At 23.3% G+C, this 26,123-nt stretch overlaps 1 protein-coding gene across 1 annotated transcript in view; it reads right to left on the reverse strand.

Moving 5' to 3' along the window:
• The window catches only part of LOC129607779 (uncharacterized), a 48,073-nt gene extending 23,005 nt beyond the window's left edge, over positions 1–25,068 (reverse strand). Inside the window, exons 1-2 of the mRNA XM_055518954.1 lie at positions 24,826–25,068; positions 14,642–14,675 (exon numbers count right to left, since the gene is read on the reverse strand). Of these exons, the coding sequence (XP_055374929.1) occupies positions 14,642–14,675; positions 24,826–24,830 (39 nt within the window). The 5' untranslated portion in view covers positions 24,831–25,068. The remainder of the gene's footprint in view (positions 1–14,641; positions 14,676–24,825) is intronic.
• Positions 25,069–26,123: the final 1,055 nt, after the last annotated feature.

Consider the following 26,123-nt stretch of genomic DNA (forward strand, 5'->3'; position numbering starts at 1 on the left):
AATTCTTACTCTTCTTTTAATTTTTAAATTGCAATTTCTCATTTTTATTAATATTGGTCTGGAATGCGCTGGTTCGTATTTTTCGGGATTTTTAAAAAAAAGTTTTTTTCACTTGAAAATTAAAATATTATACTGATTCTGACACTTAGTTGCGTTCTTCTCGCCTGGTCAAATGAAAAAGTTAAACAACAACAGGGCCCTGAGTCCCTGAATAAATTTTTACTATCATATAAATTGCATTTTCATATATTAATCAAAGATAATGAATTATAAATGTTTGTAGCAAAAGATTTGTATCGCAAGCATTAGTAGCGTTGCGATAATTATGAGTGGCGACTGAGTGACACTTTGAGTAAATTTGTAAAAAACTGGTTAAATGATGAAAATTTAGAAAATATGCAAATAATTTTTAATAAATAAAACAATTAAAATGTATAAATTAATTTTTTTCTTAATTAGAAAAATAAAACAAAAATATACACTTATAAATATTTTTTATTCCCCTTAAGTACCCTATAATAGAAAAAAAAATCTGGAAAAAAAAGAAGAGAAATCAAGAACAAATTGCTGCAATAAATTTTTTTGGATTTTGCTCTTGTAATTCAATTACATTTTGTTTATTATCTATTCGTTTTGGTGTTGCTTTGTCTGTCATCTCAGATTATTTAACGCGTCATTTGCCGTCGCGTTGCTATTTTTATTATCAATTTCTGTTTAGTTTTAACTGCTTGTGTGTTTTTATTTTTGTTTTGTTTTTTGGTTGATAATGTCTCTTTACTCTGTTAGATTCATCTTACGTCATTATTAAAAAACTTCAATTTATTTTTTTTTTTACTCAAAACTCAATAAGTATATGAGTTTTTTTTTATGTGTTTTGTTTTTTATTATTATGCATTAAGGTTGAAATTATGTTAATTTTATTCCAAAATTTTAATGTTAATGTTAAATTCAAATGAAAAAGAATTCGTGTATATAGAAGCGACAACAAAAGTGGAGGTGTGATAGTTAACAATACATACACTTATAAATGTATGTAAGTATTAAGTGTGGCATTCTACATGCATGCAAAAATACTTCAGGCGCTTAGTACTTAATAATTGGCTTTTAGTATAAAGCAATAGATTATTGAATTTTGCAAAATATTAAAAATAATCAAGTATTTGCATAAAATTTTGATCAAATGTTTTAATACTTTTAAAATTACTATTTCTACTTAATAAATGTATTTTTTCCTTTAATTTTTTTATAAATTTTATTCGCAACATTAAATATTTTATACTTAACCCTTATCAAGAGCAAATTAATTCCAAATATACTAGGTAGTTACACCTAGTATCTGAAAAATGAAATAGGTTAAGTATTAACATAAAAATATTTGAATATTTTTTATTTAGTTTCTGGGGATAGACGGCGAGTGACAAAATCTCGAAAAAATTTTTTTTTGTTTCAATCGGAAAATTAATGACTAACAACGACGTTCAGGAAGGGAAAAAAATTCAGTAAACAATTTTTTAAAAATAAAATTTATCTGTGCAAGTTGTGCTTAATTTTATTAAAAAAATATAAAAAAAAAAACATTTTATTTTTATTAATAATTTCTTAAATTCATACTTTGTAGAAAATCTTTCTTTATAACCGTACCGTTTCGTAGGGCACTTTGCTTTAAAATTAAAACATGTAAGTTTAATTTGGTAGTGCATAATTTTTTAAAAATTTTCTAAATAGCTCAGCAATGAACGGAAAATCGCTTGATATTTGTCTTTAAATTCATGATATTCATACATATATCTAATTATATTAAAATTGTTGGGAACCTACGGGAAAACCATATCCTACCCCCAGAAATATCGTGATTTTCTAGAACATATTACGTATGTTAAATTACACAGGAACCAAAATATTTCAAAAGGAGAATCTTTCGAATATAGTCGGGTTTTCGCCTCAAAATATTATCCATTACATAACTTGAGTCTATTATGAAAAAATCAGTTTTGAACCTAGCATCCAAAACTTTTCAACTCAAAAAGAAAGAAAATTGCTTTATATAGAAAATGCGAAATCCTACTTTCCAATATGGTTTACAAAATTTGAGAAAAAAAATTCCAGTCTTTATAAAAACAATAGGCATACATACTCATATTAAAATAATAGCGACTTTTATTATTTTGAAAACAAGAGTATTCTTCAATTTTATACTTGCTGTAAATTTTTAAATTTTTTAAATTTTAAATACGTACATAATTTATAAATTAACATTCCTATTTTTAAATCACATACTGTAATTATACGAGTAATGTGACATTTAAATTGATTCACAATATTTTTAATAATTTAGTATTGACAATTAAGTTATATGATATGTAATTACGTCATAATGAACACATTAAAATTATTGCAGTTTATATACTGCTAATTCTCTCTCTCTCTCTCTCTTTGTATGTTATTTTTCATGCTAATGCTTATATGAAGGTCTTTGATGTCGAAACATTGATTGCCTTGCCATTAATATTGGATATTATAATTATTATTGTTATTGTCATTATTATTGCTTATTCGCTACACACAATATTATTGTTAAAACATACTTATATAGGGTTTTTGTGATATTATAAAATTAATACAAAACATAAAAAAGAAAAAAATGGAAAATTGTATTTAATAAAATTTAACAAATTGGAATATTAAAAAAAAATTTTTGTCATAAGTATTTAAAAAATGTAAAATCCAAAAAAAAAAATAAGAGAATTTTGTAAAAAAAAAAAAGAAAAATCAATCTAAAAAACAAAATTATATGAGCAATAAATAAGAATATGTGAATTGTGAACACCAATTTTAATTTAAAAAATATTATTAAGTAATGAAATGAGTTTGTAATTGAATATAATAAAAAATTAAATAAGTAACTATGTATTAAGTAAGTTCTAGAATTAAATGAAATCGGCAATTAATAAGACAACACAAAGCGATTTCTAGGACGATATTGATGACAACGTTTGTACAGGAACAGTCTAAGTTTTTTCTAATCCATTTTTAAAATTGCAAAACGGGCCTTGAAATTGTCGCACTGAGTTGAAGCTCTTACATTTTTAACTACTTCACGACTCTTCAAAAAAGTTGTTGTTACATATTGGAAAAAATTTCAGAAAGGTCAACAAATTCACATCATGGTCAAATCTACAAGTATATAACAAACAAATTATTTTTAAATTTTAAACGGATGAGAAACTTAAAAAAATTACTCAAACATTGTATACAAAAAATGAATACATATATGTATATGTACAATTATGTATGTATTTACGATATATAAACATGTGATTACATGTATGGGCACATTTATATATATACATATATTTTTGAAGGACGCCAAAAAAACACTACGCTTTTTAGTTATCTCATCGCAGGTTCAAAAATTTTTTATCAACATTGGATTATCAAAAAAAAAAAAAAATATTAATAATGAAGAGCTTATTTTGGTTTAATATTATTAAGTAAGTAAGTAATTATTAGGAAAATACTCAAAATATTTTGAAAATTTAAAAAAAAAAATTAAATGACAATAGATATTTGACAATTGATTAAACCATTTGAAAATATTTGAAAATATAATTGAAGAGGTAAGTGGACAAAGGGGTTAACTAACATTTTGACGAAAATCGAGCTCCTCGGATAGAACATCATTAAATTTCATATATTTTCAACTGCGATTACTATTATTGCTAGAAAACTTAATAGAAAACGAGAGTAACAGTGTATATAGGAGTTAAGTAATAAAAAAAATAATATTTTTACAATTTGTTAATGAAAAAAAAGTGTTAAGATGCAAAAGTTAACCCCCTTGTCCACTTACCGCTTTAAATATAATAAGAACTGACAATAGACAAAATCTCAATACAAAACGTTTAAAAATAGAATAAATATGGAACAAATTAACATTACTCATAGTACCTATTTGACGTGAATTCCAAATTCAAATTTATTTTATAAATTAAATTCAATAAATTAGACAAAAATTAACTAAAACTGATACAAATAAGAATAGAGTGAATAAAATATAAAGAATATTGAGTACTTAATATGTCCTTATATTTCCATTTGAATTTAATTTATAATTGGTATTTTCACAAACGCGATACCTACATACTAATAATATTATTACGATATATTCGCGAAAACTGTGCTGTATTTGTGTTTATAAACAAATGTTGTTAATTTAGTTCATAAACATTGCTAAATTTTTGCAATACATAGCGAAATTAGTCCGGGTAGAGGAGTTCAATCATATTAATTGTTTTGGTTTTTACAGAATTTTTACTGCATATTCAGCATGTTTTTTTGTTGCAGTATTGCGTTTCGCAAATATTATTTTGCAGTATTGTGTTTATGATGGAATTCTTTAATTTGTATAGCATATATGTAAGCTTTTACTTATAAAACAATTTCCTCACAAAAAATTTTTTTAGAAAAAAAAAAACTAAAATTTCTTTTGCTCTAATTTCTAAAAAAATTTCTAGTATTCTTTAGATCAAGTAGAAACGAAAAATTATTTTAATGAAAAAAAAAATATGCCAAAATTCTTGCATAAATAAGGCAAAAAAAGCAAATTGGTACACAAACACACACACACACTTTGTATACCTATGAATAAAATAGTCTGGTGCTAGTGAGTATTGTAAATGACTAAAATTTTGAAAATTTTTGTTATTCGAAAGACGAAACAAAAAAGTTTTCGAACATCACATTAAAACAAAAAAAAAAAATTCTTCTTCATAGAGGCAAAATAAAAATTTTTATAATATTTTTTTTTGTATTTATTAAAAAAAAAGGCAGAAAACCAAATGGCAAGCGAAAAATAACAAAAATGAATACACACGTTTTGCTTTCACAATGAGCCTTATTCTAGTTGTCGAAGTAGAGCGACAATTGTCGTCACGACTTGAATTTGATATTCTAAATGGCGATTACAGTGACACGTGTCGTGGAATAGCGGGAAAATGTGTTTCAGGTATATTCCAGTTGTCGTTGTAGAGCGACACATGTCGTAGTGAAACAACGTTTTTTGTCGAAATGTATTTAACAAGTGACAAGCGAGATGGATACACCAAAAATGTAAGTTTAAACAAAACAATTTAATAAAAATATAATAAAAATATAAAAAATAATAAATTTTGTAATTTAATACATAAATTAAACCATATAATATATAATTTAATTTTTATTTTTAGCTTAAAAGTAACAACAAGGAAGCAATTTGAAGAATTGGGAAATTTTCAATAAAGGAATCATGAGATGATCCCGGATTATTAGCATCCACATACCTGATGCGCATTTTATGATCGCAAACCTTTAAGTCACATTATATTAAAATATTAAAATTGTTGTTTTTTTTTCAATTTCATTACTCTCGGAGTCTGATGAATCCATAAACCATAATGCAAATGACGACATTTTTTATTTCCCTCGGATTAAAATTTTTTTATATACACCGAATTTTTTTTTTAGTTTGAACTTTACTCGCCAAAATTTCTTTTTAAAATGTATCAATTTCACTTGAAACGTTTCATTTTCGTTTATTTCTCGCAGTCACGTCACTCGACAACTAGAATACCACATTTCAAGTGATGTGACAGCGACAACGACAAATGTCACGTAAGTGACGCGACAACTAGAATAAGGCTCAATTATTATTGCTTTCAAAAAAATTTTCAAATTAAATAACAAAAAATAAATAAATAAAAAATAAAAAAAAAAATTAGTACAACTGCACAATACAAAAAAAAAAAAATGCTTAACAAAAATTACAGAAAAAAAAAATTCAAAATTTTATCCGAAAAGCAAAAAACAAAAATTATTTTTGTTTTTCAAAACCATAACACTCATTTCTAATTTCAGCTTTTTTTAGGGAAATCAAAAGAAAAAGCAGAATAAAAGTTGGAAAAAAAACAAGAAAGAAAAAGACCGAAAATATTCCCAATTCTGTAATGTTTTTCAAAAACATTTTAAATAAACACACAATTATACACACTCATATTTAAAAATTTTGACGTTCGGATGTTCATTCGACTTCGAATATAATGAAAAGTACACACAGTAGATTCACAATCATGGGAACTGTCGTGCAATACATACGCCACACTGCAATATTTTCTAATTTGATTTCAGATACTCTACTAAGAACATTTCACATTTCAAAGATATTCGGAACCTTTCAAATAGTATTCCACACGAATATAATTTTTTAAGGTCAAGACATTTGTTTAAATTATATAAACTAATCTTGTTTCAAAAAATTTTTCAATGGTTGATAATTTTTCCGAAATATAATTCTTTTTTTTTTTATTGGTATGAAAAGAAAATCAGCTTTAATAAAGTGCGTATGTAGCGCACGAAATATATTAACAGAAAATAAAAAAAAAAAATTTTTATTCCGAATAAAAGGAAGTTTTCTTTTCATACTAATCTTGTTTACTTTTAATACCGGCAGGATATGAATAGCGCGTCGTAATACGAAATACCAATTTACTTTAATTTACAAGCTTATCAAGTTCTTTTTTGTTTCTAAATGAATGCTACAAAGAGCAAACAGAAAAAATTGTCAGCTAAGATCGAATTACAATCCAAGTGTGAGTAAATATGAATACCCTCTATGATACCGAAATTGCTCTCTTTTTAAAATTACATGTGTACTATTGATTTAAATCAAAATTAAATAAACTAGTAAGATTACACAATAGAAAGCAAATAGTATGTTTATTTAAATTGAGTTGCGCCATCTATGTACATGCAATCAACTTTAATATTTTTTTTTTCGTTCACTTAAAATTTGAGATCACAAAAATTCAAGAGAACATAGTCGAAATTCACAATAATTGAGATTTTTCCTAAAGTAAATATTTTTTTTGTTTAATTTTTCTCATGTTTAGAAAACTGAGAGTTTACTGTAATAAAAACTTCATTTAATTTTATACAATCATTTTTACTTTGAATATATTTTTTTTATTTTAGTTTTTTTTTTTTTGGGGAACAATTTTTTTCATTTCTCCCATTTCTCCTCACTCCGGAGAAATGTGGTAGCTTTATATTATCCAAAAATATTGTATGTATGTAAATTATGCTTATTTATACAATATAAATATATACATATACATACATATATTTACTTACATAATTATACACACTTATTTTTTTGCTGTAAAACCTCTGATACATTTGTGCGTTGTATGTGATGCCGACTTTACATTTTCTGTTTAAAGTAAAACCTTTTCATTTTTTTTGTTTTCTTTTTATATTTTGCTTCTACTGCCACATTCATTACAAAATGTTATACCTTTACATATTGTTTTACTGTACGGTAAGTATACTACAATTTATATGTAAGTGCCGTGCCAATGCAACCACGCAACTTAAAAAAGGAGAACAACAAAGTTTAAAAAAATTTAAACGATGAACAATGTAAAATACTGCTGGTACATTCCATATAATTTTATACAATACACCATTGGATATACATATGTACATATATTATGTACATATGTACATTGGTATGAATATAACAACGTGTAGGACTCTATGCTTATGATCATCATACCCAATGTAAAAATGAAGTTTAATATCCATGGGATTACTTTATTAAATGTGATATGTATACTAAAATTTAAGTAGATACATAAACATTAAAATACATTACTTTTTTTTGTACATACATGCATACATACCTAGCTACATACTTTTATATATGTATGTACATAAAATAAAAATTTTTATACATTTTTAGTTAAAATTGCGGAAAAGATATTGATTTTTTCTTTTTGTAAGTCGAATATAGCCGTATAAGTGCATAATTATACATACATATATCAATATATATATATATATATATATATATACAAACGTAAATCGTAATTTTGCTTAAAAAAGTTAAAAGTTTTTTTTAAATTATCAAATTTTTTTCGATATTTATAGTGAAAAATTGGGTTGGAATAGGTTATGAAATTATGATCTACATAAATCGTTGATTTAAGAAATATATTCATTTAATAATACTTTAATGAAATTAGAAATTATTATGCTAGTAATTAAAATTAAAAGTAAGGTTTGTTGTCTAATATGAGAATAATTTTCGGTTCTCATACTACATTTTTGTATCTTACATTTTAAATTGCATTCGAAATCAAAATTGTCATTTTCTCAGTTAGATTTTAAAAATTTTTAACAGATATTTCTCACTTTTGGAATTAAATTTCTCATTTTTTCAATTTGAATTGTCATTTTTACTCAATATATTTTGTAAAAATTTAATAATAAGGTAAATTATTAATAATAAGGTAAAATGTTCCGGATAGTTCCGGATAGTAAAATTTAAAATATAAAAATATTAATTTAAGAAATAAACCAGGATTCCATTGAGATTTATTAGCATTATCCGAAATAAATTCGCTAAAAATATAGTAAGGAGTTTACAAATTTAGTGATTTAGTAAATTTTTTTCCTTCCTAGAGTCAAATGTTGGGTTTACTGGGAAAATACGTAAGTTAATCAGGTTCGCAAATTTAATACGAACTTTTGCACTCATTAAAATTAAGTGTTATTTTTTTTTCGAAAATAATTTTTTTCTTTGTAAATTAAATATAAAAAATGCAAATTATATTCTAAGTATTTAAATTTCGAAACATAGAGAATTCGATACAAATTTAATTTCAAAAACTATAATTAAGCATTTTTAGTGTATTTAATTAATAGAGAGTAATTTAGGAACTCAAGTCATTTTAAAAAACAAACAACTCTACCATATTAAATAAAAAACCTTATTAGTTATGTAGCTGATTGTATGCTTGTAAAGCTGATTGTATGCTAGAGTGTAGAACACTTTTGCGTTGGAATTTATAAAATACCTACTTAATATAATACTTAGTTTAGTCTTAAAGTACTTAGTTTAAATATACTTAAAATTTTAAAAAGCAACTCATGAAATTTTGATTAAAGAAATAATTTTTTTTTACAAAAAAAAAAGTGAGAATATGAGTTTTGTTTTACGTCTTCAAAGATGAAGACATAAAACAAAACTCAAGTATTTTTTAATAGTTAAAAAAAAAATATTTTTTTTTTTAATATTTTCGACTTATTTTTGCTCATAATGAAAATTTTAATATTTTAAGGTACCTAAGTATGTATGTATGTAGCTAAAAAATGTATTGTAAAGTTTACAGTTTTGCTCTAAAAATATTCTAGCAACGCAGATTTCAAATAGAGAGAGCGGAGCAGCAAATAAAAATAATAACTGCAAAAGTAATTTGTTTAAATCCAAAGGGGTCAACTTGTTGTGGCTAACAACAGAATTGTAGCTAATTATCTCCGAATTAAAAATAAAAATTTTAATTTTTTGAAGTACTTATATTTGACGCCGCAAATTTTTTAATTGCACATAAGAGTATGAGTGACTGTTATTTTTACTTTTCCATGTGTTTTCCATTTTTTCAAGTGTTTTCCATATAAAACTTTAACGGAATTCATTCGAATTACATTTGATTTCCATAAAGCAATTTAAATTTAAATTCTGAACTAAATTGGAGCAAACACAATAAAATAATATTAATAAAGGTCAATAATATAACGCTTTTACCAAGGACAGTTGATATTGCAGCAATTGGGCCAATTTGAACAATGGGTCCTGTCACAATTCCAAAAAAATAATTTTAAATAAGTATGTATGTATTACAAAAACTAATAACGCTATATAGCTGCATGCAGTTAGGTAGTCATGAGTTCGGAGAGCTGTCACGCAACCCCAAAAGATTAATGTTAAATAAAACTAATTCTTGTAATCAGATTGTTGGGTATAATAGAATTGATTAAGTCGACCAAATCGGTTTTAGTTGTTCTCTTTATGTTTCGTTAAAATAAAGACGCTTAAACATTTTTTTTTGCTTAAATCATACTTAATAGTTATTCCACTAGTTACAACTTAGGTTTAAATATATTATTAATTTGGACAAAATATTAACAAAAAAAAAATAAAAACACCAAAATTGACTTAATATCAACAACAGTCAACAATTATATTTCATAAGAATTCTACCGTCATTATTACAAATTCATGAAGAAAGACAAAGAAAAAATATCAGAATATCAAAATTTTAGATGCAAATTTCATTAAAAACACAAAAACTACACAGCAATAAAACTTAAACCAAAAAAAAAGCAAAATTTAAACAAAAATTTAAAAAAAAAAATCATTTTTTTTTTTGTTACCTGAATGGACTGAAAGCAACAAAACCAGGTAAAAAAAAATATTAAGTCAGTTTTCAGTCGCTGTATTAAAAGCAGCAAAAATTTTATTCAAGCTTTTGACACAGGGAAAAAAAAACCAACATTTTTTTAAAACGTACGTGAGTGAACATGTGTGTGTGTGTGTATGAGTGTGTTTGATTACTTATGTTTAAAAGTATGAATGTATTCATTTTGTTTTTCTACAGTTTTATTTCTTTATTATGCTTATTATTTTTTTTTTATTGTATGTTTGTTTGTTGGTACAGAGCTATAAAACTTGTAATTAAAATTTTAAGTTGACCTCGTTTTATGCTTCGTTAGAGTTTTTGCGTGTATAAAGGCAGCGTCAGACTTCATATACAATTCATTTTAATTCTTTTTTTTTTTTATTTTTATTATTACTATTATTTTAACAACTCCATTCGTCATTTCATAAAATTATTATAAAAAATAAAAACAAAATGTGTAAGAGAGAAAAATAAATTTTTTATTTTTTTAATATTTAACAGTTAAGGTAAAAATCTTATATTGTGAATAATGAAATGAAATTTTGAATTAAAGAGAATAAAATAAAACTAAAAGAAATATTGACAGCAACTTCAAAATAAAAATTTACGAAAACAAACGGGAAGGTTAGGAATTCGAAGTCAATATTTTGTTATTATTCGGAAAATATTCGAAATTTACGACTTTTATACTCTGTATTATTGGAACACCATAATTAGTATGTTTAAGGTGTCAATTTTCAACTATGTAACTTCAGTAGTAGGATCATTTACAATTAATTGAAATTTTTAAAAAATTTTGTTTTAAAACGTAGTTGGTTTGTGTATTTACAAAAATTGTCTTCTGTATATCACTATAAACTATGTGTGTATACACAACACAATTATCCAAAATAATAAATTATTGTCAAATTATTTTCGAACAAAATTTTATTATAAACATATCTAAATGTCAAAATTTTGAAGTTTCAATTGATTCATATTGTCACTACAATAAAATTTTCGAAATTTTCATCACAATGATTCTAATTTACGTCTCTCAATTAATCGAACAAATAAAATGATATATTGATGTACCGTTATTATGAAACCCAAATTTCTCTTTGAGTATCAATTTTACTGTTGTTTCTTTTATCGACGGCAATTTCGGCAGTGGTAAACTTACTATTATTCGATTTACGTATGTGGGAGATAACAGAAAATTTTTTTGAGAATAATTACTTGAAAAATGTAAGTATGTATGCATTTTTTTTAGTATAACAATAAAATATACAGTTTTTATAAAAATTTGTGATATTTCAGGAGTAAGTACAAAAAACTAAATTCTACTAGCTTATTTGGTATGCTTGACAGTTTTGTGTGTTGTTCTAAGTTGATATTTTACTGGATTTTTTTTTTTTTTGATTTCTACAATTCATCCCAATTTTAGCCCTTTTCATAAAATAAATTCTTTCTAAATAAATAAACAAGGAAACAAAAAATTTTTTTTTGTTTATTTTAAACAAATATTTTAAGTGTTTATTCTTTGTTTTCATACATTTTTGAAATTTATAAGTCACATGAAATGATTACAGTTTTGATAAATTCAAAATGATTCATAAGAATTTGATAAAATTTCTATAAGTAAGTTAATTGTGAATACGTTTGAGTACTAATTGAATTTTGAACTCATTCAGATTATAATTTTTTTAAAAATTATCTGAAAATTTCTATATTTATTTATTCATCTAGATAATTTTGATTTTAATTCGACAAATTTTCTTTTTATCAAAAACAAAAGATTATACTGATTTTGTATGGCTAAAGTGTGTGTGTCTGAAAATGACTAGAAACCAAAGATAACTAATTATTGAAAATACTTAGGCACAAATACAGTTCATTTAACAATTAATCTTGTATTTTTTAGTTTCTTAATCAAAGCAGATAATGAGTTTTTTTTGTATAAACAATGAAAATTCACTCATACAACTGTTAGAACAAATGGAATTAGTCGAAGGAATGAGTCAGAATAGTCTAAGCGGACGATCTACCAAATGAGCTACAGAGGTATGAAGAAATTAATTGGAAAATTATTCTTCATATTACTTTCTAGAGTAAACGTGATGTTTACATACTACTGGATCTTATTGTCAATACACATAATTCTAAAAGGAATAAGATTTTGAATGCCAGGAATGTCGATTTTTAATTACAGGTGCTTCAATAATTGCAATTATATACTTACATATTGTAGTTATATAATTACACTTATGGTTAATTTTCATAAATCTTAACTACCAACTTGTAAGTAACTGATTATTGAAAACAATTGAAAAAATTTTCAAGATCAAATCATAAAAAAAAAAATATACTCGTAGTCACTTAAATTAAATGTTAAGATTATGTTTTGTTTTTTGCATTGTTAATATTCTCTTGTCGAAATTAAAATACATAAGAGGTTGATTGTGTATAATATATAGGTAAGTACATTAATAATTGACACCTTGACATAGACATAAAGCTAATTGTTTATTTTAAATTCTAAACATAATAAATATATAGGGGTATTAAATCCCAGATAGTTTGTTATATTCCGTTGTGCAGATTATTATGAATAAATTTGTTGAAATTTTTGTGTTCGACACCAACAGCTCAACAGATTCCGAAATACTTATGGCTTTAAAGTCGTTTTAGACAAATTTTTTTTTTGCAATATGAGTGTAGTTCCGGTTTTATGTAAAACAGTCGATTAAAAATGATTTTCAAAATGAATGTGAATGAAGCGTATTTTCTCATAAATATGAAAAAACATTGTAAGCTTCCCATACTTTAAATCATCTGGAGCCCCTGTTAGTTAAACTATAATTTGGTATATCGAACTATATTGAATAAATTAAGACAATTATTGCGATTGTTTTTGATTTAAAAAACTAACAAAACCTAATTTAAAAGAAGTTTTTTGCTTGAATAGTGTAAAGTGAAACCAACCCCCGGTTGTTTCAACAACACCCGGTATACATACATACATTATTTAATTTATATTTAAATATTGTTTATGATTCTTCAAATGTTTGTGAATGTTTAATATAAAAATTAAGAGGAAAGGAAAATTAAGAGCATTTGCTTACTTGTTTACTAAAATTTTAAAACTTAAAATCATAACCAGTAGTTATGTACAGGGTAGTCTCCAAATTGGTAATTAAGCTGTAGAGAAGTGATTCCTTGGAGGAGTACTTTTTTTTTAAGGAATAAAAGAATATCAGATTGAAAAATTGTGTCTGATCAATATCCTTATCATCCTATTTGAAGCCATTAAAGCGAGAACAATGAGATGTTTGCAACTACTTTTCTCAGTTAATAGACCTACACAGCGGTAAAATGGCAATGATTGATGTTAAACTTACCATTTTCGAGTAATTGGTGCTTAAATATTAAATTTAAGGATTAAAATTTTTGGAAATTTTTTAAAGAAATCTTGATTATCTTAAAAAAAGTTCACCATATTTTTGTTTTTTTTTTTTCTTTCGATGCATTAGATCATCCTCTACAGCCATACATAATTTTCATGTCACATCGTTTGTCAATTAAAGTAATTCTCAATTAAAGAGCAGTTTAACATTAAACTTCCGGACCACCCTGTACATATATATAATTAGTCTCAAATTACATATATTTTTATTAAATATATTAACATAGCCATATGTGTGTATATATATACTTATATATATGCAAATAAGTAAGTAATAAAAGTAGAAAACAAAAAAATCTGTAAAATTTTCAGATTTTTTTCTTTTAATCGTAGTGCAGCGCGGGTAAGTATTGTGTGCTTTAATAAAGCTATCATTGACTTAAAAGCGATAGCAGTAATAAACTACCATTTGTGAATATATATATATAGGTATATATATATATATAGGTATATATATATATATATATATATATATATATATATATATATATATATATGTATATTTAAACGTATCATATATCAAAGTGTTTATGGAATTTTCAATTTTTTTCTTTTTGCTTTTCGCAAAACCATGCAATTATTTACTCGTTTTCTTTTGAAGAAAAACTTTACTTTAATAAGAGTTATTAAATTTTTACTATAAAAATTAAAAAAAATCATAATTTTAAAAATGGTTAGTAATAAACAAATTTTTATATTCCAATAATTTTATCTTTCATAGATACTTAAATAAAAATCAATATGAGAAAAAAAATCATAAATTATTTTAAGATCTTAGAACTTAATAAGTATGTGGAGTGTGTATGTATGCAAAATAAGTTAAAAAATGGTTTATTTCATATTTATTAACTCTAATATTACCAAAATTACTAATAAATTGTTTTTTTTTTTAAATGCCTTCAGTTATTAAGCAGTTACGTACATATTGTGAAGATATTGATGAAATTACAGAGTTACTGTAATGAAAGAAAGTAAGAGTAAAAAAAAAAATTTAAGTAAGTATAAAAATAGTATAAAAGTGTTGTTATACAATAAAAGTTAAAATATTTAATAAAATAATTACTTATAATTTCAAACAGTTTAAATGAAATTAAGTCCCTTAGTATGTTCAATAATTCCAAGTGAGTAAGTATATAAAAGGTGTATAGTTTACAATACAATATTAAATATAACAGATAAATAGCGGTCCTAACGCCAGTTTATAATATTACAAATAAAATATTGAATTTTGGTCGCCTAGTATGTAGTAAGAGAGTTAAGATGTTTTATAGCTAATGATGCATCTATTGAACAAATTTTGATTATAAAAACTGAAATTACGCTAAGTAAGTAACTATATCGTTAAGTACCTATTTATAAAATTAACAAAATAAATATAGGTAATTAAATAATTAATAAGCAAAATATAAAATATAAAATTTATAGCAAGTATGGATCTGATTTGTACGCTAGCCTTAATTACTCTGACGATAATTGGGACTTTTACCTTATTTTAAATTTTATTTTAAAGAATGTAATATGTATAAGTAAAGTAATATAATGTTCGTAATCTTCTACACCTACATACAAATATTTTCAAAAAATGTGTTTATTTTAGGACAGCCACGTTGTCAATTTAGATTAAAATTACCCAAGTCTATTATAAAAATTTTATAAGAGAACAATAAAACAGTAAGAGAGAAAACCATATAAAAGAGTAAATGACTACTATATTACTGAGAAAAACGGGGTCTAAGTTTGTAATAAATTGACGAACATATTGCATCTGCTAAATGAGCGCAAAAAAAATTAATTAAAATTTGCAGTTTTGATAAGAAAAAATAACCACTTGCTTTTATTCGCGGTTCTCATTTTAGGCACATAGAAAAAATTCATGACTCTGTTGTTTTAAAAGGCAGGGATTGTAATACTGTAAAGGGCTATCGTATTATTTTGTGTAACAAGTGTTTTTACATCTAGAATGGAATGAATACTAAGTAAGTATTTAAGTAATTAAATTAAAAACTAAACTTTAATATTAGTTAAGAAAAATTCTCTTTTCAAATTTTTTCTGACTAAATCAGGTGAAGGAGATTTGGGAATCAAAGGCGAAACTCAATTTATATTTGACAAAAATTCTAAAAACAAAGAAGAAAAAATCTTTTTTTTTTCTTTTTCGAATTTAATTAGTAAATAGCTTGCAATTTTCATTATATACTTACTTACTTATACATTATGCATATTTTCATACACATACATACATACATACGTATATTTTATTTAAGTAAATTATTTTTAGAATCAAGACAATGTGAGAATAAAATTGAAGGTTAAGAAAAATTAATGAAAAAAAAAAAAAATATTCAGAATTTTGTTCTTTCTTACATTTTATATTTTAATTCAAATTTTAAGAAAATTTTAAATAATTTTTAGTTTTACTTTTAGTTTATTTAATTTTAATAATGGAAAAATTAAAAAATTTTCAACCCGGAAGAATTACAAAAAAAAATGATTGAAAAATAAAATTTTTCATTATTTTTTACCAAAGTGTTCATTTATATTTGATTATTCTATAAAATAATGAATTAAAGGAAAATTGGGAAACTTTAATTGTTTGGTTCTTACAAACACGGTTTAATTTGTCTCATTTGTCATACTTATATTAAATGTCCAACGAACCATGACAACAGTTGGTCATTTACAAATTCCAAATTCACATTATTTTTAACGATATTGCTGTTAATATTTGTCACTACTTGTAGCAAGAAAACTTTGTACAGACACTAAGTGTCATAAATCGGATAATTAACATTAAGTACTTATATGTAATTATTATGAGAGCTATGTTTTGTATACTCAGAGAAGTATTTAGTACAGCAGAAAAATTTATAATAAAAACCTGCGTTCATAATGTCTGTATTCCTTTTAATGGTATACTTACAGAAAATATAAGCAGGGCAGGATTTATCATAAACTGGTACCCATATGGTTAGTCGACTTGAAATTTTAATCTGTTATTGCAAATTATACTAACATAAGAACTTAATTTCGAAATTAATTCGAGTTTTAGAAAAAGTTCGCAATTAAATTTTTCATATAAAAACAGAAGTTGGATGCAATGAAAGCAATTTTTCAGGTTAAATAAAATTATAAAATGGTTCAAATATAGGAAAAATTTAAAATTTATGTGATAAAAGTTGAAATTTGTTAAATTTTTTTTTATAATAAAGAATAAAATGTAATAAAATATTATTAAAATTATTGTAGTATCAAAAAACTTTCCCTCAGAACAAATAACAAATCGATGCCCGCAAAGAGCAGTTGTTTAGATACAATATCATTTCATAACGGCATGCTAAGATCCTGTAATTAATTTTATTCTACAAATCTGATAATTAACCTTAAGCACATCTACATAACTATCATAAGAATTCTATCATTTGCAGGGCACCCATAAAAAGAATACAATCATCATTACATTTTGTCTTAGATTGATTAGAAGAATCTACTGCAACATATCGTCAATAAAAAAGCTTCATTGTGTTCTGAACAACAGCATTAACGTACACAGCTTCTATGGTAGCATTTTGTTTTTCTAAATACTTTTAGAAATAGATTTTACTTCTAAGGTGTTAAGTAAAATTTGAGTACTTTTACTTAAAATTTTGCTAGAATGGTAATATTTTTCTGAAAAATGTTGATAAATTCTTAATAATTTTTCTATAAAATTCTAAGACAAGATTTAAATGTAGGCGTAGTTCTGTAATTTATGAACTTTTTCGTATTTAGAAACTTTGAAAAAATTTAATTTTGAATTTTTCACTACTTACAAATTACAAGTGCTTCCAATTACATATATATGTATATATATATTTTTCTCTTTAATAACTCATTGATTTTGACCTTGTAATTTATCATTTTAGAATTTATTTTTTTTCTCAATTTATTTTTTTTTTTGGAAATAAACAGAATCCTTAAGGAGTCTAATTTTTTTGTTCTAAATTTTCTGTTTTTCTTGTTTTTTTTTTTTGTTGTATTAAGCAAGCTTTCATTTTTTTTTATTTTTGTTTTGGTCCCCAAAATATGTACATTAATAGTTAAAATATTAAGAGTAAAGTAGATGAAAAATTATATTGGTTTCGTTTCTCTAATGTTGGTTTCGTTTTTAACAAAGGGAATCAATTTCTCTATATTACAATTTTCTCGTGTATTTATAAAATGTTAGTAAATTGTATAAGGATTATTTATGTATGAAAAGTGTGTGTAAGAGTGTGTATCTAATCGTATAGAAATATTATACATAATTACATACATATGTATATACTTAATGTGTTTAAGGGAAAAAAAAGAATGAAAATGAAAAATAAAATTTCTATCTTTTTTTTTTCGTTCCCTTATTTTTGTTGTTCTTGTTATTTTGTTACACAAAATATATTCAAAAGTATGAGCGTATGTATACGTATTCAAAAATAAGGGAAATGACAACAGCAACAACAGCAATAACAACAATAGCAACAACAACACAAACAGAATATTGAAAAATATAGAGAATAAAGGGAAAAATAAAAACGGTTTGCCTGACTCAAATGTCCCTTTTATAAATCATATAAAATGTTCTGAATATTATCCACATATATGCGTATATATATATACATATATATACAGATAGCTATATATATTTGAATCGTTAATGTATACTTGCCTTGCCTTTCATAGTTACATTCGTACTAAGTATATATATATGTTTGTACTTATAATCTATTATAGATATCTGTAAATGTAAGTATTTATAGACAAGGTATCCTGCTAGTTATATAATAAAAAATTTATGATTATTAAGTATTATTATAAATAAATTAATAGAGAGAGAGAAATATATGGAGTTGAATAGAAAATAAAAATAGAATAGACCTATGAACTATTTAAAAGGGTTTCGGGTTCAAATACCAGTCGGATAACCATTTTTTTCTCTTGGTAAAATCAAATTAATAGCGAAATTTATAAATAAGTGTGTAAATCTATTTTAAAAAGAGTATTGAACTTTGAAAGCTGGCCGTCACGCGTCCCACCGATCACACAAGAAGCAAGATAACAATATTTTTTAAAATTTACATTTTTGGCAGTGTTTTTTAACTAGTTTTTCGAACGGAATAAAATCTTTTTCTTGATATTTTACATCAAGATCCCAGATTTTCGGGAATTTGAACACGAGTAGAATACTAATAAATCTCCTAAAACAGATTTTCAAAAAATTCTTTTTTCTTTTTTAGGTCATCCTGGGAACCACTCTTCTAAATAAAACTCCCAAAGTTTTAAGGTGATTGAATAAGCAGTTTACTAGTAACTGAGAAGCGATCAAACAAATTTTGGCTTCATTTTACATAAGTGTATACATTAACCCTTTCTTGCCATAGAAACCATCCTTTTCCGAAAACATTTATACTTTTTTTAGAACATATTCCATTCGGTATAAATTTTATCAAGACGATTTTTTCTAAAATAGAAAAAATAGTGAATAAAAAGTGCAGTTAGAACTGAAGGGGTTAATTCATGTATTTTATTAGTTTTATTGTAAGACAATACTTATTTACAATATTGAAAATAAATTCAAAATTTCATATTGCAATTTGTATTTATCAGGTAAAAACAAAATTTTTTATATTGCCAATCATAATAAAATATAAGTATATGTACTGTTGTTAACTCAGGCAGTAATATTTTCAGAATATTTTAATTCAAACGATGTACTTACAATTATAGTGTAAGTGAAATATGAATACATTGTTTTTATATTTACCCAAATGCACATAAAATTAAATAAATTCAAAAATGCATTAACATATGGTTATTTTGTATACATTTAGATAGAAAAGCCGAATTCAGCTAAACCGCATTTCCGAATACACACTGAATTTGAATTTTTCATTACCTACAAAAGCGTACTCAAATACAAAGGCAATAATTTTTATGTAGGTACCTGAATTTTATAAAATTACCCTAATTTTAAATTAAAAGTAAATTTTTTTTTGGAATTTCAGAAAAACTTTTTGTTTTTTGTGGTTAAAATGAGAAAATAAATTTAGAAAAATTAGTATGGCCGGAGAAAATCTCGGATTATTTCGTAAATAAAATGAATGGTTTCAAAACGAGCCTCTTCTCTATATAATTTTTAGTCTGTATGAGTAAGAGCTTTAATTGCTTTTCTCAAATTAAATCCTACTCTTTAATTGTTGTAGAATATTATAAACAAAATAATCATTGAGCCTATAACTTAGAACAAGTACAAATCAAAACCAAAACTGAACTTGAACTTAAGAAACTCTTAAGGTAAACTAAAATTTTTCCAATAACGAAAATAAAAATATTTTATAAAATAATAATTTTTTATTAATATATACTTAATTAATTATTTAAAAAAAAAATTCTACAATAAATAATGCGGAACACTTTGTATTTAAGTCAATTTTTTACATTTAATAGATCAGTGTTGTATGCATATGTGGAAAATAGAACAGCAGCAACATTATTTCAGAAAAACAAAAAAAAAAAATTCACAATAATAATAAAATAAAGTTTTTTGTAAAATATTCATATAAAATATAGGTTTACATACGTGCATCTATATAATAAATATTGTATATATATATATATATATATATATCTATATACAAATTGGTAAATGTACAAAAATAAAATTTTCTGTTACATTATTTAGAGTGTGTATTATGTTACGGTAAAAGTGCCTAAGCATTTAGTAATAATGAATATTTTTTGAATAACAAATAAGTGATAAAGAAATTGTAATTTTACTTAAAAAAAAAACAGAATTTGTCATGAGTTCATTATTGTAGCAGTACGAATTTTAAAAATTCAAAGTCACCTAACACATACCTACCTAAACACAAAAAAAAAACGGAAAATTTTTCTTTTAATTGAGTATTATTACTGTTCTTGAACACGTCACGTGATTTACGATTTGAAACCATTAACAATCGTGAACGCAAATGACACTGAATAGAAATCAGAAAAAAATCTTCGTAAAAATTTGGAATGACGTGATTTGAATCTCGCTATTCTACCATTCAAGTGAGAAGAAGTTGAATGACTATTATAATACTTGTACATATTGTAGTTTTTGAATGTGAATTGATGTTGTATCTCGTTTCCTTTAAAATGTACACAAAATTTGGTAACTATTTACATTATTTTTGAAGGTAATGAAAATTCCACCAACTTTTTTAGAAAAAATGCAAAATTCCAATTGACAAAATGAGTAATCTTATTGAAAAAAAAGAAATATCCATTAGAAAATCTTATAATTCTGAAGTGAATAAAAAGTGAGATGAAAAAGTGAGATACCCATTTAGGATTATGAGTGCTACATAATTCTGCTACATGGTATTTATGTAAAATAATTTGACGTAAGTTGAATTTGAATTCATTTGATTTTCAATTCAAATCGGAATAAAGCACTAACGAAAACCTACCATGTTTTCCAAAAATTTTAAGACTCTTTCATATTTTTTTTTTAATCAGAAATTTTCTAGGCTTAAACGCATATTGTACAGAAAGCATACTTATATTATTTCATTCTAGGTTACATATCGATATATATACATATATACCTTTACCGTAACTTACGAGCAACATACATATCTACAAATGTATATATATATACATAATATCCCTAATATTTAAAGAAAACCCATTTCATTGTGCAAATCATGTAAGTTTCTGTATTTTTATACAATATTTTTATAATTTCAATATCTACATATAAATATATATATATATTTATTTACTTACGTACATTCTATCTCATACAGAGTGCACGTACATTTAATATACACATTTATGTATACGTATATACAAATGTATACATAAATATTATATGAAAAAGATACACAAGTGAGCAAACATTTTACATGAAAACATTATAATAATAATAACAAAAAACAAAACAACAAGAAAAATACAAAAAAAATATAAAATAAAAACCTCTAGAAATTTTTCATGTTTTTGTTTTTTTTTTTCTTTTTTGTGTTTTTTGTTCATAATATTAAAGCGTATCTCTGCTTCTACACACAATTTGTTTTTGATTTTTTTTTTTTTTTTTGTGTAATATGGGCAAAAAGTATTCATCGACATTTTACATACAATAAATTTCATGAATAAAATATACAAACATACATACATATGTATATATAGCTTAAATATAAGTATAATATATATATATAGAGAGAGTGAGAGATATGAGTATGAAGTATTGTGTATATTTACTGTAAGTATATCTGAGTAAATGGATGAAAATGGAAACACAACGTATTGCCGTACATTTTTGTTGTTGTTGTTTTTTACTCCTGGTTTGCTTGTTTTTCGTTGTTTTTTTTCTTCTTTTATTTCGTTTTATTTCTGTTTTTTCTTTTGCTGATTTTTTTTTGGTTTTTATGTTGCTTTGCTGCTATCAGCCTGCTTCTTGCTTTTACTTGCCTGTCTATCTGTTTGTCAGTGTTTGTTTGTATGTTTGACTTTTTTTATACATTTTTATTATTATTGTTGTTGCTGTTGCTTATTTTTATTATGTTTTTGTTTTTCTGCTTTTTTGAAATTAGGGTTTGAGGTACACAATATCAAATATGGCGTCGGAAAATTTTTCTTAAGCAAAAAAAATTGAATATAAAATAAAAAATAAAATTATATTTTTTTTTATCTCCTGGCTTTTGTTTTTTTTGTTAATAATACTTTTTTTTTTAGTAGGCACCTTTTTAATATTAAGTTTTTGTTTTTTGGAATAAAAAATATTTCACAATTTCGAAATAAAATTTTCACAATTACATTTTTTCTCTTAGATTTTTTTTTTCTTTTTAGGAGAAATTCAGAAAAAATTCAAGTCTCTTCTTAAGTAGATACAAAAAAAAAAAAGAGAAAAAAAAATGAAGAATATCAAATTTTTCTAGATTCTTAAAAAAAGTAGAAGAAAATTTTTGAAATTTTTGAAAATTTTTTTATTTTCCTATTAAAAAACAATAAAATTTTTTTAGTTTTTTTGAATAAAAAATGATTAAAATTCCGAAAAAATAAAATCAAAGTAAGAAAAAAAAAAAAAAAATTACTTAAGTAAATTTTTTTTTTTCGTGTGGGTGTTTACCTATCAAAAAATATACACATAATTCTGTACTGTACGTGTACGTAAGTATGTAGGTGCCCACTTTATAAATGGTTTATGGGTAGTAGAAATGTAGTAGGTATAACACATTTTGTAACTAATATAGGAAAAATGTATAAAAAAAAACATAATAATAATAAGAAAAGGTAAAAATAAAAAAAAATTTTTTTATGAAATATCTTACACTTTACTAAATAAGGGATTTTATGAGAAATGAAAAAAAAATCTTAATGCAGATATAATATTTTCTGTTCAAAAAATTCTTCTAAAAAACAAAAACCTTAATATTCTTGTAAAAGTTTAAAAATTAAAATATTCAGGAGTGTTTTTTAAGAGAACAGGTTGTGATTTTCAATTTATTTACTATTTCCTTACTAGATACACAAATAGTTAATAAAAATCCATAATTTTTCAGAAACAAGTGTATGATTAGGTATAAACTTGTGAAAAATTAAGAGAATTTCGCACTTATTAAGTAAAAAATTTTAATTTGGTTTCAATGATTATTAAATGAAATTGTTGCTTATTTCTACTTACAAAGTCAAACAATTCTAATGTTTATATAATCTTTAGTTCATAACAGAATGGCTTACAAATGATATTGGTACGGTTCCAAGTGTTGAAGATTTTAAAAATGGAATAAGTATGTTTGATTACTGAATATTTGTGGGATTTAATGTAAATAAAATACGTTTGATTAGGATAATCCCAAGTATAAGGGTACAAGAGTTTCTACAATTTATACAATTTTTCTTGTATTACACTCTAAAATTTATGATTTTCTTAAGAATTTAATATAAATAAATAATAAATCCTGAACCCGTTTAACATTACATAATTATATTTGAAATAGTTTCATTATAAATACCTACATGTATTTGAGTTAGTATTCAGTACTCAATTAGTACCCAGTTTATTCTCAGTTAAATATAAAATTATAAATTATGAATTTTACTAATACAACATCATAGTTGCGAAATTAATAAGAATGTGCTTATAACACTAATAATTTAACCATTTGGTCTGCAATTGCATGAAGAAATTTCCATTAAAATAAAATTATAAATTATATTTAAAGAGCTACTAATTGTAGTTCTTAAATTTCATAATATAACTGAGATTAATATTTTCAATAATTTGTAATCTCTGTTATTAAGTAGGTATACTCAGTTAAATACCAACATACTGGTAAATTAAATTATAAATTAACTCTAAAACTCTGAATTTTACTTCTAATTGTAAATTCATAATTGAAATAAATAATTTATAAGTATATAAAAAAAATGAATTTCAATAATAGTTTCTTATTTAATTTAATCCTTAATTGCATCAATACCAGTTTAATAGCATAATTAATTACCAAATATAAATAAATAAATCTCAAATTATATAAGTAAATAAAAAATAAAATCAAGATGGCAAGATTTAATTCTGTTATTGAAATTATTTTCGAACTCGATGGTTGATCACGGATCGAATCTACTTATTATAAACAAAATGAAAAGTAATGATTTATAAGTTTTTTATATTTTTCTTGAACTTAAACAGTTTCGTCATTATTTTTGAAAATATAATCTAGGTATTAAGACTTTACAATAACAATAATAATTTGTAATGATTTATACATTTTGATCAAAATCCTAAAGGTCATTTGGTGCATATTCAAGATAATATGATCTTATAATTGTAAAATTTAGTAAAAACTCTAAATTTCTGAGTAAAACTCATATCGGCTAAATTAGACGATTTTGTAAAACTTTTTTGCAAGTGTCTTAAAATTCTTAGTTAATATCCAAACTGTTATGTTGTAAAGTAATACTTAAATTGAACTCCAATTCAAAAATTTAATTTCAAAATTTTAACAACTAAATGCTTTCTTATTTTAATCCTACTCATTTCACTTATAATTTTTTTCTAGTATTTAATAAATAGGTAAGTTGTATTTAAATTTAATTACTTACCCCATTTAAAACAGGACTCTATTTTTCAGGAAAATTTTTATTTGATTTGTTTCCCTTTTATTTTTATTTTTATAATCAAAATATTTAATATTATACAATTTCTTATCCAATTCAAATTTACAATTAATTAATTAAATTAAAATAATTCATTTAATATTTTATTTAATATTTAAAAATAAAATTATTTTTTCTTTAAATTTTTAATTACAACTTAGGTGTTCATCTATTTAAAAAAAAAAAAATAGATAGAAGATAAAGAATTAATTAAACAATTAAAATTTTTTTTACTTATTGTAATTTGTATAAGCACTTTGTAAAATTTTTAGTACCAATAAACTTTTTAAGTGCGATCACTTTTGAATGAAAATTTTGGATTACTTCATTATAACCTCACTTTAAGTATATATTATTTTTGATTATTTCACTGATTTCAATAAAATATTTTACAATTTAATATCAAAATATTTAAAACATAAAGATTTTTTTAAAATTAAATTTGAATTTTGAATGAAAGAGTTTTAATTTTTATAATTTTATTTGGTTGAAGAAGTAATTGATTGGGTAATGTGTGGGTAATATGCGTTAAAAACACTTGACACTTAATTATTTAAATTATATATATATATGTATTAATGTGGTTATATATAAAATATTATTAATTTTATTAATAATATTTTGTAAACTTTTATTTATACATCACCTAATTTATTTCTTTTTGAATATTATAGTAGACAGTGTACACACTAATTTTTATTTCTTACAAATTACAATTATTTAATTTATTTGATATTAGAAGAATTCTTTTAAAAATTATTATTTTATTAATTTATAATTATTCAATTACTTAAATTGAAATATAAAAATTTTTTTATTAAAAATTATAAATATTTTAACAAAAAAAAAAAAATAAAAACAAAAAAATTATTAAAATAAATTTACAAATTTGCTTTTTATTTTATTGCAATCATAATTTTTTGATAATTTGAAATTAAAAATTATTATTTTTTGCAATTTTATTAATTTCAATTTTCAATTCTTGTATATTTTCTACAATATTACATATTTTTTTTATATTGGTATATATGAAACATGTATGTATGTATGAGATTATTTTATATGTACAGAAAATTATTACATACAATATTTTTTTTTAAAAAATATTTATTCACTTACTTACTTAAGTAATATTTTTATTTTCATTAATGAATTTTAAATTTTTACATACATACATAAAAATTTATTACAAATTTTAATTCAAATTTAATTTTATTTTTTCACTTTTTCTTATTTTTTTTTTT

This window comes from Condylostylus longicornis, unplaced genomic scaffold, assembly GCF_029603195.1.
Source record: "Condylostylus longicornis isolate FDR11 unplaced genomic scaffold, ASM2960319v2 ptg000028l, whole genome shotgun sequence".
NCBI lineage: Eukaryota > Metazoa > Arthropoda > Insecta > Diptera > Dolichopodidae > Condylostylus > Condylostylus longicornis.